The 14,505-nt window shown below is 43.3% G+C and overlaps 1 protein-coding gene across 2 annotated transcripts in view; it reads left to right on the top strand.

The window, feature by feature from the left end:
• The first annotated feature begins 116 nt into the window (after positions 1 to 116).
• The window catches only part of LOC129819939 (zinc finger protein 704-like), a 105,132-nt gene continuing 90,743 nt past the window's right edge, over positions 117 to 14,505 (top strand). Inside the window, exons 1-2 of one of the 2 annotated variants that reach the window (XM_055876655.1) lie at positions 117 to 754; positions 6,157 to 6,374. In XM_055876655.1, the coding sequence (XP_055732630.1) occupies positions 497 to 754; positions 6,157 to 6,374 (476 nt within the window). In that variant the 5' untranslated portion in view covers positions 117 to 496. Of the gene's footprint in view, positions 755 to 6,153; positions 6,375 to 14,505 lie in introns of both variants that reach the window. The other variant, XM_055876654.1, reaches the window with a different exon arrangement.

Genomic DNA, 14,505 nt, shown 5'->3' on the forward strand with positions numbered 1-14,505 from the left:
TGTGTGGAACTTCAATAGTTTTTCATGTAGATAACAATTAATATATTGTTTGGTGTATTGGCGAAGCCCTTTTGTTCGGATGAAAATGTACTGTACAAATGTCATTGTCGGTCCTTAAATTCAGTTCCGTGTTTTTGTGCTCTCTCACGAGTTTAGAGGGAACAGTCAGGAAAACAAACAGGTCGAACGAAGAAATATCAGTAGCCGGTCTGTTGAAGAGGTTATTTCACGGGGAATGGCTTGTTTTCATGCATTTGTTAATCCATGCATGTAGCTTTTTCTACACATTTGTGCTTTCGAATATCGTTCGTTTTGACCCGTGCTAGCAGCAGAGTATGTTGCCGCTTTCTAACATTTGGTTTGGGTTTATGGAGCACGTAGTCTATCCGCTGCGGTGTTGTGTTTTTCATGTCAGTGTTTATCAATTCTAACTCGACGTCCATAGATAGATTTTGACCGCATTCCGCATTAAATTCGGTACTATACATTTATCGCTATGCATACGAGGCGTTTGGTGAAGCGTTCAATCCTGGGGAGCCGGGTGTATGCGCCGAGTCCGACAGGGGACGGGGCTCCGTTGACAGGAGTGGTACAGGCTGTCAAGCAGGAAAACAGAGATGTTTCAACTGGACCTCGACGTAACGTCTACACGTTACTAATGCAAGACGGAAGCCTGAAAGAATTCTCCGAGGACGAGATAGCCGTGGGCTTCAACCAAACGACGGCGAAAGGACCGCTCAAATCCAGCTTGAAGGTCTGTTTGTGTGTGACCGGGAAGCCTGCTGTTGTTGTGCAGCGGTATTTGCAGCGTTTAACTGCTTCGTGCACAGACGGAGAAAGAGCGTGTTATTGCATCCATTGCCCGCCGCTGCAACCGGCTATTACAAGCTATATTAATGATATGCAGACAGTCACACACCCAGAATAATCCAGATGAGATTTATGTTGTAGTGCAGAACTACAGATTGAATAATAACAATGCACTGTCAAAATATTTAGCATTGATACAGGACAAAGGGGTTCCCATTGAATGCTTGATTATGATAGGGCCCTATCTGCGCATTGTTTTTCTGACCCATTGACTGTAGATTTGACCTAGTGGGTAGGTGGCAGACGCAAACATGCTCTGCAGCATTTTGGACCGATCATTGATGTAATAAAACATCCCAGATTGTACACAATGCATCAGTCGCATATGACACTGGCAATTCATGCATATTAACCCGTCATTGCATTGAATATGTCATTATAATGTAGGAATTCATGTAATAACAGTAGTTGCCTTTATTTTATTGTGTAGGGGAGGGAGTAGTATGTAGTCATTAGCTAGGATATTTGTTTCATTCATGTCACACTTGTGTCCTTGCTGCTACTGAAGAAAACAATTGACTTTAGGCTAAATAACTAGCGTAGAATAGTAGATGTCATATTATTATGCCACACTGGATGGTACATAGTGTTCCTAAATATCAAGATGTATTCCTTCCTGTTATGAGAGTGACCTAATTGCCTGCCTTTAAAAGTTCCAGCTTGATGGTGTTGCATGGTTTCACAACAAAGATGGTCTGGTGAGGCTGCCTGCTTGGTGGTCCCTTATAAAAACAGCTCCTATGATGAGAGGGGAATGCATGTGTTGGATAACGTAGCCTATAAATACGTATTGGGGGTTTGATCCAAGCAATGGGGTCATAGTTCAGTGACTCGAGTGGAAAACAGGCATATGGATACAGTTTCAAAACAGCAAATGTAAACATCTTCATAAAGGCATGACAGAAATGCAAGATGTCATAGCGTGGGTATTCATATGCACAACCATGTTTTATTATCAAACCCATTCTATTATGCATAGTCAGAATGCAAATAGTGGTCAAGTACAGTCCCATAAAGATCAATGTAAGTAGTATGTTTGCATAAAGGCACGACAGAAATGCAGGACACCATAGCCAGCGACTCCTAGCAACCGCATTTGATAAACAAGCCATAATAACCATTCCATTTTTAGTCATATTGTAATAATTTTTAAGTAATAGCTCTCTAACAGAATGGTAGCGTCCCTCAGCACTGCTTAATTTTCTAAAAGTAGAAAGACAAGACATGGGTAGAATCAGGGGACGGAGGGAGAGGAACGGGTCAGAGAATGGAGGGGTGAGAGGCTGGCGGGGCAAGAGGAAGGGGTGAGAGATGTTTAACTGAAGAGGTTCACATCTCCCAGCAAGCAGTTGCTGTAGCAGCTGTAGTAACAAAGCATGGCTTGGAGAGAGAAGGGCACGGCTTGGAGAAGAATCTGGAGCTATGGCAAGGTGCCCAGAATGCCAAATGAGCACCATTCACTTTAGAGGAAGGAGGAGTGGATGGAGGGAAAAGGGGATGGAGGGGGAGAATGCCACTTGTTGTTATAAAGGAAGGAGGTGTAGCATTGACCGACTGACTGACATTATATGCGGCTCCCACACAGACAAAGGCATGTGTTGTTTTCAGTTGATTTGACATCAGACACCCTAACTGAAGCTAGCTAACTGACTGACTCTTTGTTCATCAGCACATTGCTCCTCATTGGTTGGTTGGCCATCGTTTGCCTGCATGTCATACGACGGGGCCATGTTTAGATTCCTTCATGATGGATAGATGAGTAATCAGATGGGAGAGAGAGAGTCCGGTTCGGTTGGCTTGCGCTCTGCCAAAATCATTCACCAGGCAGTGTAGCCAAGGCAAGGCCTCCCCTTGCTTTGAGGGAAGGATCATGGATCCTGCTGTCACAGGGCTATGTTGGTGAATGGAGAGTACTAATCAGTATCCCGACTGTTGCATTTGGCTATTGTAATGCGCAGTGACGTGATGGTTCAGAGAATGAGATCAACATGGTTAACTAGGCTACATCACCAGACACATTGAGTGTTTTAAACCAATCAACTACTGCATTACTGTACTCCTGATCTCCTCTTGGTTTGTGTGTAGTCTACTGTGTAGTGACAGAAGTTGGAAGTTCAACTGTAATAACATTGTATGTTTATTTTACTACAATAATATTGTATGCTCTGGCTGGCTATGTAAGCAAAATATTTGTTTTCTTTATCCTGGAGCGAAGCCCTCCCCATTAGGTCAATTCACATCCTTGTATGTACATATAACCTGTAATCCATGTAAATCTCCTGAATTCTACAAATATATAGCTTTTTAAATAATAATATTTCAATCTTTAATAGTTTGATGAAAATTTTATCCGAAAACATTTGATGATATATAGCCTAATCTTTGAACAATGCATCACGAGTTGAACACAAATACCATTAGGATGAAAGCGAGTATTCCATGACTCCTGAGCTATTGTCAATTTATGATGCATGAAACTTCTTTACCTTTGGCCTACTAGAGGTGAAAAACCTCATGCCTAAAGCAAGAACATAAATTTTGTGTGTGTGTGGTGTGTACAGCATGGTAGTTTGTTAAACTTACAATATTAATCTCCTGAATTTAGGAGCTGCGAGACACAGTTACCCCACATTGAAAACTCTTGACACGTGCAACTCAACTTACATTTTATGGTCGATTTGGCTAGCTCTGCAATTCCCTGCCATGCATGAAATATCATAATTCATATGGCTGTAAAAGGAAGCGATGGAGATTGGTTTGGTTATAGTCAAATAACTGGTCTAGGTAACGGTTAATCTTTCTCTTGGTTCAGATAATCCATCTTGTTGTTTAACTCAAGTCCTGTTTTCAGAAAGGCTTTCTCGCTTGTTAAATGTTTGCTCAGCCAGGTTTTTATAGATAATAATCCATATTTTATCTCATTAATCTAAGCCAACTGTTCAAAACTGTGTGTGATCGACTGACTGTGTGTTTCCTGTAGTTTTCTCTTCAGTTGAGAGCTGATCGTGTTCCAGTGTGTTTTGGAGATGAGGATCTCCATCCCACTGTAAATCTGTATGGGCATGTTGTCCTTCAACACTCTGCTGGTGCAGTTAGCCATGTGTATCTCTCTCTCTCCCTGGCCTGTGTCTGCCCTTTCCGCTGTGGGTGTGTGTTCACTGTGCATGTCTGGATGGTTGACGCCCAAAAACAAGTGTGCACGGCATGCTACACACACGCTATCTGTTGCCGTCCCGAGTTATTGTGTGTGTGCTACTTCGCCTCACATGATTGTTTCCACGGGGTAGTGGTTTACGGAATGTCAGGGCAGATGCTTGCTTGTGCAAAAGGGAATGGCTGTTATCACCACCGGGGCACTGCAGCAACAAGAGCAGCCACCTTCAGGGGCTTTCTCACACAAACAAAGAGAGTCTGGACTTTGATATATTTGAAAGTCAAACACCCTCCACTGGTAGCATACATCCTGTTGGTGTTAGCTCAAAGCTAGCAGCATTAGTAAACTGTCTGTACTAGAGGTTGACCGATTATGATTTTTCAACGGCGATACCGATTATTGGAAGACCAAAAAAAAGCTGATGCCGATTAATCGGCCGTTTTTTAATTTAAAAAAAAATTATTACAATTACAGCAATACTGCATGAACACTTATTTTAACTTAATATAATACATCAATAAAATCAATTTAGCCTCAAATAAATAATGAAACATGTTCAATTTGGTTTAAATAATGCAAAAGTGTTGGAGAAGAAAGTAAAAGTGCAATATGTGCCATGTAAGAAAGCTAACGTTTAAGTTCCTTGCTCAGAACATGAGAACATATGAAAGCTGGTGGTTCTTTTTAACATGAGTCTTCAATATTCCCAGGTAAGAAGTTTTAGGTTGTAGTTATTATAGGACTATTTATCTCTATACCATTTGTATTTCATTAACCTTTGACTATTGGATGTTCTTATAGGCACTTTAGTATTGCCAGTGTAACAGTATAGCTTCGATCCCTCTCCTCGCTCCTCCCTGGGCTCGAACCAGGAACACAACAACAACAGCCACCCTCAAAGCAGCGTTACCCATGCAGAGCAAGGGGAACAACTACTCCAAGTCTGAGCGAGTGTTGTATGAAACGCTATTAGGGCGCACCCCGCTAACTAGCTAGCCATTTCACATCGGTTGCACCAGCCTAATCTCGGGAGTTGATAGGCTTGAAGCACAGCGAAGAGCTTCTGGCAAAACGCAGGAAAGTGCTGTTTGAATGAATGCTTACGAGCCTGCTGCTGCCTACCACCGCTCAGACTGCTCTATCAAATCATAGGACTTAGTTAGAACATAATAACACACAGAAATACGAGCCTTAGGTCATTAATATGGTCGAATCTGGAAACTATCATCTCGAAAACAAGACGTTTATTCTATCAGTGAAATACGGAACCGTTCCGTATTTTATCTAACGGGTGGCATCCATAAGTCTAAATATTCCTGTTACATTGCACAACCTTCAATGTTATGTCATAATTACGTAAAAGTCTGGAAAATTTGTCGTCCCAAACTGTTGCATATACACTGACTCTGCGTGCAATGAACGCAAGAGAAGTGACAATTTCACCTGGTTAATATTGCCTGCTAACCTGGATTTCTTTTAGCTAAATATGCAGGTTTAAAAATATATACTTCTGTGTATTGATTTTAAGAAAGGCATTGATGTTTATGGTTAACTACACATTGGAGCAACGATACACACTGCATCGATTATATGCAACGCAGGACACGCTAGATAAACTAGTAATATCATCAACCATGTGTAGTTAACTAGTGATTATGATTGATTGTTTTTTATAAGATAAGTTTAATGCTAGCTAGCAACTTACCTTGGCTTCTACGGCATTCACGTAACAGGGAGCCTCCTTGTGGAGTGCAATGTAATCAGGTGGTTAGAGCTTTGGACTAGTTAACTGTAAGGTTGCAAGATTGAATCCCCCGAGCTGACAAGGTAAAAATCTGTCGTTCTTCCCCTGAACGAGGCAGTTAACCCACCGTTCCTAGGCCGTCGTTGAAAATAAGAACGTGTTCTTAACTGACTTGTCTAGTTAAATAAAAATTAAATAAAGGTGTAAAAAATTAAATAAAAAATCGGCCAAATTGGTGTCCAAAAATACAAATACAAAAATACAAAGATGCGAAATCGCACTACATATTTTATTTCCAGATACAAATCTTCTTAGGTTTTTGCCTCCCAGAGTCCCAGTCTTTACTCTTCTATATTGATCCAGTCATATCTGATCTCCTCTGCAGCAGAGCTCCTGTAACGGCCGGGGGGACGGGACTCCACACCAGGGCCAGAACGGGGAGGCCAACTCCCTGAGCCCAGATGCGGTGGAGGGGGAGCGGGCAGTGGATGGCAGGAGGACAGGGCGCACCTTGGAGGGTCCTGAGAGGGACCACACCCGCTCTGTCTCCCTGCTGGACCAGAAACGCAAGGTGGTGTCATCCAGCATCGATGTGCCCCATGCCAGGTGAGTTTCCTTGTGCTACATGTATGTGATATACACTGAGTGGACAAAACATTAAGAACACCATCCTTATATTGACTTGCACCCCCCCTTTTACCCTCAGAACAGCCTCAATTTGGGGCAGGGACTGTACAAGTTGTTAAAAGCGTTCCACAGGGATGCTGACCCATGTTGAATCCAATGCTTCCCACAGTTGTCAAGATGGCTGGATGTCCTTTGGGTGGTGGACCATTCTTGATACACACAAGACACTGTTGAGCCTGAGAAACCCAGCAGCGTTGCAGTTTTTGACACACTCAAACCGGTGCTACCATACCCTGTTCAAAGGCACTTAAATATTTTGTCTTGCCTATTCACCCTCTGAATGGCACACATACTCAATCCAAATCTCAAGGCTTACAAATCCTTATTTAACCTGTCTCCCCCCCTTCATCTACACTGATTGAAGTGGATTTAACAAGTAACATCAATAAGGGATCATAGCTTTCACTTTGCTTCACCTGGTCAGTCTGCCATGGAAAGAGCAGGTGTTCTTAATGTTTTGTACACTCAGTGTATATCACTCCGTGTACTTAGGTGTGGTACAATGGATCAATGACGATGGACTGAAATTAAAATCTGATCTTTTAAACTATATGATCCGTCGCCTTTAAAGTGCATTAACAGGAACCAACAGGTTTGCATATGGCTTTAATATATATGACCATGTAGGCATTACACTGCTGTGATTCAATAAAGATACTACGATCAAATAGATTCATAATGCAGTGTGCATAAAGAAAATATGCACATTTTTCCACCAGTGGTCTGTTTCCACCAAACAGACTTGTTGCAGATAAGTCAGTGCGTAATGACGTAGTGCACACAAAATGTATTCATGTACCAAATACAAGTCTAAAGTTTAATGTGTTTCCATCGTATTTTCAACTCTACTGCTAGTTTTGTCACAAAAACTGTTGTGTTCAATAGACAATGTGCCTCCTCTGGTCTTGACATCTGCGCTCTAGCCAACAGCTCTCAGATACAGTGCAGGTAGACTAGTCTACGTGATGAGATTATTATGGATAAAAGCGAGATTTACATTTCTGTCAAATAGCATTCAAGCATCGATCATCGTTTCACCAGAATAAGACCCTCAATATTTTTGGGGAAATCTGCATCAAGCTCATCACCCTTTGAAGTTCATCCTAATTTATTTCATCTGTTGCCTAATCAACTGCATGGTTTCCCGAGTCGTAATGGGAGGACGACACAACATACACTGTACACTACCTGTCAAAAGTTTTAGAACACCTACTCATTCAAGGGTTTTCCTTTATTTTTTTTAAACAATTTTCTACTTTGTAGAATAATAGTGAAGAAATCAAAACTATGAAATAACACACATAATAACAAAAATCAACATTTATTTTATATTTGAGATTCTTCAAATAGCCAACCTTTGCCTTGATGACAGCTTTGCACACTCTTGGCATTTGCTTCACCTGGAATGCTTTTCCAACATTCTTGAAGGAGTTCCCACACATGGTGAGCACTTGTTGACTGCTGTCCCTTCACTCTGCGGTCCAACTCATCCCAAACCATCTCAATTGGGTTGAGGTCAGGTGATAGTGGAGGCGAGGTCATCTGATGCAGCACTCCATCACTATCCTTCTTGGTAAAATAGCCCTTACACAGCCTGGAGGTGTGTTGGGTTATTGTCCTGTTGAAAAACAAATGATAGTCCCACTAAGCCCAAACCAGATGGGATGGCGTATCACTGCAGAATGCCTTGAATTCTAAATAAATCACAGACAGTGTCACCAGCAAAGTACCCCCACACCATAACCCCACCTCCTACATGCTTTACGGTGGGAAATACACATACGGAGATCATCCGTTCACCCACACTGCATCTCACAAAGACTCGGCGGTTGGAACCAAAAATCTTCAATTTGGACTACAGACCAAAGGACAAATTTCCACCAGTCTAATGTCCATTGCTTATATTTCTTGGCCCAAGCAAGTCTAATCTTATTGGTTTCTTTGCAGCAATTCGACCAAGAAGACCAGATTCACACAGTCTCCTCTGAACAGTTGATGCAGCAAAGCTGTCAAGGCAAAGGTTGGCTATTTGAAGAATCTCAAATATAAAATATATTTTGATGTAACACTTTTGGTTCCTACATGATTCCATATGTGTTATTTCATAGTTTTGATGTCTTCACTATTATTCCACAATGTAGAAAATAGTAAAAATAAAGAAAAACCCTTCAATGGGTAGGTGTTCTAAAACTTTTGACTGGTAGTGTGTGTGTGTATATACAAAAGTATGTGGACACCCCTTCAATTTAGTGGATTTGGCTATTTCAGCCACACCCGTTGCTGACAGGTGTATAAAATCGAGCACACAGCCATGCAATCCCCATAGACCAACATTGGCAGTAGAATGGCCATACTGAAGAGCTCAGTGGCTTTCAACATGCCACTATCATTGGATACCACCTTTCCAACAAGTCAGTTTGTCAAATTTCTGCCCTGCTAGCGTTGCCCTGATCAATTGTAAGTGCTGTTATTGTGAGGTGTAAACGTCTAGGAGCAACAACGGCTCAGCCGCGAAGTGGGAGGCCACACAAGCTCAGAGAACGGGACCGCCGAGTGCTGTAGCGCGTAAGTTATCATCTATCCTCAGTTGCAACACTCACCACTGAGTTACAAACTCCCTCTGGACGCAACGTCAGCACAATAACTGTTCATCGGGAGCTTCATGAAATGGGTTTCCATGGCAGAGCAGCCGCTCGCAAGCCTAAGATCGATCACCAAAAGCTCACATCCATTGGACTCTGGAGCAGTGGAAATGTGTTTTCTAGAGGGATGAATCATGCTTCACCATCTGGCAGTCCGGCGGACGAATCTGGGTTTGGCGGATGCCAGGAGAACACTACCTGCCCGGCTGTGTAGTTCCAACTGTATAGTGCCAACTGTAAAGTTTGGTGGAGAAGGAATAATGGTCGGGTTGTTTTTCATGGTTCGGGCTAGGCCCCTTAGTTTGTCTAGATGGGGGTGGAAGAACTTGACTTGCCTGCACAGAGCCTTAACCTTAACCCCATCGAACACCTTTGGGATGAATTGGAACACTGACTGCGAGCCAGGCCTAATCGCCCAACATCAGTGCCAGATATCACTAATGTTCTTGTGGCTGAATGGAAGCAAGTCCCCGCAGGAATGTTCCAACATCTAGTGGAAAGCCTTCCCAGAAGAGTGGAGGCTGTTATAGCAGCAAGGGGGGACCAACGTCATATTAATGCCAGTGATTTTTGGAATGAGATGTTCGAGCAGCTACCCACATTATTTTGTTGATGTAGTGTATCATTGCGTGACTGCACATTTACTTCGATTTGATGGTTATTATTAAATCAGTATTTGAGCATGAAGGCGTTTCAACAATTAATTTTACCAACACAAAAGATCCCACCATGTGGAACGAACATTATCTGTTTGCATTTCGAAAATTGTACCGAAACGACTTGTTTCCATCACAGCAGTACATAGCCGCAATAAGTATTGGTGCTGAGGGTGCTGTAGCACCCCCTGATAAATCACAATACAATTTATATATTTTTAAAGTAGTGTACTGGGCCGTTTTACTCCTTTTTAAGAGCAGACAAAAAAAATGGATGGAAAAGGGGTTAGTGTGACAGAGCGAGGCCTCTATCCCAATTAAAATAGGGGGGTGTTGGCACAACCTGTATCCATAGGTCATAAGTTCAGAACACACACTAATAATATTCATCTCTGCAGACCAACAACATAAGCCTAGTCATTCTAGCTCAGCAGCCCAATCCTTCTAGATTTAGATTATAAAGGCATTGATCCCTGAGAGGTGAGTTACCAACCACAGATATGTTCAGAATAGGCATTCAATTCAGCTTAACAACAGTAATCACTCACATATATGGATGTATCCAGCGAGACCCACTCCTAGGAAAAAAATATCAAATACATCTCGACAGTATAAACAATCTACAGGTATCTGCCTTTACTGGCACACATCCACACACTGAGAGGCACTTTATAAATAAAAAGTGCATCCCAAATGGCACCCTATTTCCTAGTGTACTAGTTTTGACCAGGGCCCATAGGGCTCTATTTCGGGAGTAGGGTACCATTTGGGACAGATCCTATAGTGGTGGTTTTAGCTCAGTATGCGGTTATTGTTTCTCTGTGGTCAACAAACTGCTTTTTCCCAGCTCCCAACTCCAGAGCAATTAAAAGTGAATGAGTGTCTTCATGGCTGTGAAATGCAGTCTAATAAAAGAAAGACACACTTTTACCATTAAATGGCAAACACTCATGTACTATAAACTATACTGGTGTTATACGCCAGGCATTATTTCTCTATTAGATGGTAGATGGCGGAAATCGATTTGGAAGTCTTTGTAAAAGTACAACAAAAACCAACACACACACACCATCCAGATCCATCTTGCTGTTTTTGGACTCATTGATGTAATATTATTTGTTGATGAACTATTGATTTGGCTCTCAAAGTACTTGTCTCTCCTCAACCATTTTAAAGTACAAATATCTCTATTCAGATTGAATTTATTTTATGGATGAGCCAAGGAAGGTTTGATAATTGCCTTTTTGCAAAGGAGCAGTGATTTAAAATAGAGATTTCTGTTGGCATCACTGGATAGCTTATTGATCATCTCGATACCTGTGTATCTCTTCAGCTTGTTAATCCTCTCCCATGTGAGCATACAGCTATTAATCCTCCATATCCAACTAATGATATGGTATAGAGCAGGATATTGTATCAGGGAGATTATCTAGTGTGTGCACATATAAAGTATTTATTTTATTTTATTTAAAAAAAAGTTGAATCCACCAATCAAATTGACATCCAAACATTTCAAAGGTTCCTGTATGCATGGACACTCAAGGGTACAGAAAACACCTCCTTCTGCAAACCACTAGACTGCCCACGAGAGCTGAAACAGAGCAGCACCTAGCCAACTGTTTTGCCCTAGTCTTTGGCAGGCTCGCAATCACATACACATACAGCAAGCCTGCAGCCTCTGGTCAGCTTTATTTCAGCTGAACTGTGCCGAAAACAACCTCCTGTATGTGTGTTAAATAACTGGCATATCACTTAAGGCTGTATTCAGTCTATAAAACAACACCTAGATCCAGCATAGCATGTTGTTGCAGATCACGTCTCTGTATGGTATATCCCACGGAGTGCTCTGCCAACGGTAGGTTCCGTATTCTTTTCATCATCTAGTTATCATCTTTCTCCTGAGCAATTTACTAATTTCTTGAGAAAGAATTGTATACAGTAGGGTTGACAGCCATTGTCGATGGTTACGACATTGTTAGGAGTGTGTATTGGAGGCGAAGTCAGGTGCTGGAGAGCAGAGCAGCGTGTAGTGAACAGGCGCACTTTTTATTCCGGTCAAAATGACAGCACAAAATAACAATAAATGTGCCCAAAACACGGAACATAGACAAAACGTAATGCGCGTAACAATATCCACAATATCAAAATACACGTAACACAAACAATCTTCCACAAAGACATGATGGGGAACAGAGGAATAAATACATATGAATTGATTGGGGAATGAAAACCAGATGTGCAGGGAACAAGACAAAACAAATGGATACATGAAAAATGGAGCGGCGATGGCTAGAAAGCCGGTGACGTCGACCACCAAACGCCGCCTGAACAAGGAGAGGAGCCGACTTCGGGCGGAAGTTGTGACAGTACCCCCCCCCCCCCCGACGCGCGGCTCATGGTCTAATACATCAGCCACCTGAACCCAGCACCTCTCCTCCGGACCGTACCCCTCCTGCTCCACGAGGTACTGAAGGCCCCCCGCCCGACGCCCAGAATCCAGGATGGTACGGACGGAGTACGCCGGAGACCCCTCAATGTCCAGAGGGGGCGGAGGAACCTCCCATACCTCAGACTCCTGGAGAGGACCAGCCACCACCGGCCTGAGGAGAGACACATGGAATGAGGGGTTAATATGGTAATCGGGGGGAAGCTGTAACCTGTAACATACCTCGTTCACTCTCCTGAGGACTTGAGCAGACTGTTTGGTCCCACAAACAGCGGGTGGGATGGTGTTCTTTGGCTTGCAAGCCTCTCCCTTTTTCCTCCAAACCTAACGTTGGACATTATGCTTCCGGCAGGGCAGGCGGAGGGGCAGGTTTCGGGTCGAGAGCCAGACCCTGTCCCTGGTGCGAACACCGGGGCCTCACTGCGGTGACGGTCCGCGCTGGTCTTTTGGCGCAGTGCGGCCTGCTAGAGGTGACCATGGGCGGTTTCCCAGGTCTCCTCCGCGTGTCTGAACCACTCGTCCACCGCAGGAGCCTCGGTCTGACTCTGATGCCACGGTGCCAGAACCGGCTGGTACCCCTGTATGCACTGGAAGGGGGAGAGGTTAGTGGAGGAGTGGCAGAGCGAGTTCTGCGCCATCTCTGCCCAGGGCACGAACGCCGCCCACTCCCTAGGCCGGTCCTGACAATAGGACCGCAGAAACCTGCCCAATCCTGGTTTACTCTCTCCACCTGCCCATTACTCTCGGGGTGGAAACCCGAGGTAAGGCTGATCGAGACCCCCAAACGTTCCATGAACACCCTCCAGACTCTCGAAGTGAACTGGGGACCCCGATCAGACACTATATCCTCAGGCACCCCGTAGTGCCAGAATACGTGTGTAAACAGGGCCTCCACAGTTTGTAAGGCCGTAGGGAGACCGGGCGTAGGGAGGAGACGACAGGACTTAGAGAAATGACAACGACCAAGATCGTGGTGTTCCCCTGTGAGGGAGGCAGATCCATTAGAAAATCAACCGACAGGTGTGACCAAGGCCGTTGTGGAACGGGTAAGGGATGTAGCTTACCTCTGGGCAGGTGTCTAGGAGCCTTACACTGGGCGCACACCGAGCAGGAGGAAACATAAACCCTCACATCCCGAGCCTAGGTGGGCCACCAGTACTTCCCAGACAGACAGTGCACCGTCTGACCGATCCCCGGATGACCAGAGGAGGGTGATGTGTGGGCCCAATAGATCAACTGATCACGGACAGCAGACGGAACGTACTGAAGTCCGACGGGACACTGGGGTGGAGCCGACTTCGGCGGAAGTCGTGACAGACATTGTGATGTCATAAACTGTGGTTTAGCATATTTGAACTTGACTGCGCCGCCTGAGTCTGGCAGCGCACAACAGCGCAGTGAGCACACAGCAGGGCGACATGCCAAATGGCCTATTTCTTATTGGCCATAGTCTACATTTTCAATACATATGTAGTAGTTAGACACTTTAACATAACGCAAGAGAACAATGTATATTGTAGAAAGAGCAGAGAGCAAAACACAGGTCAAAATGTTTTTTTGCCCCTCCAATGAGTGATGATCACGGGCCTTTTGCAGCAGACGCTCTGTCTGGCTTATTGCTTTCAAATCTTAATTTCTCTTTTTCTCCCTATCCCTATTTGATTAGAATGTGACTTGTTGGCCTAGTCATAGCCTACTATTTCCTGATTTAACCATCGAATGAATCTAAAGGCCTAACGGAGTTCCTTCTCAAAGTTGTGTGAATAGGCTAAATTAACACCTAGTATAGTAATAATGAGAGAGAACAAACAATTACAAGATAGACTAATAAAATAGGAAGTTTAAACAAACATGATACATTTCTGCTTTATCCTCCTTGATCAAAGTGTAGGCAAAATAAATTGTGCTGTCGGAAAATCCCTCCTTGCAAACCAAACAGACAAAATACTGTAGGCCTACACATAGGCTACTGTCAATAAAAGTTGCATTAAATGTTACTTTGGCAAGTTAAACTAATATTTGTAATATTGTCCAAGTGTTTGTCCTTGAATTGCGCAACGGGCAATCGGTTATAAGCTCCTGCAGCAGCACTACTTTTAAAAAGTATTTATATACAGTTGAAGTCGGAAGTTTACATACACCTTAGCCGAATACATTTAAACTCCGTTTTTCACAATTACTAACATTTAATCCTAGTAAAAAGTTAGGATCACCACTTTATTTTAAGAATGTGAAATGTCAGAATAATAGTAGAGACTTATTTCAGCTTATATTTTTTTCATCACATTCCCAGTGGATCAGAAGTT

Source organism: Salvelinus fontinalis, chromosome 22 (genome assembly GCF_029448725.1).
Source record: "Salvelinus fontinalis isolate EN_2023a chromosome 22, ASM2944872v1, whole genome shotgun sequence".
Taxonomy (NCBI): domain Eukaryota; kingdom Metazoa; phylum Chordata; class Actinopteri; order Salmoniformes; family Salmonidae; genus Salvelinus; species Salvelinus fontinalis.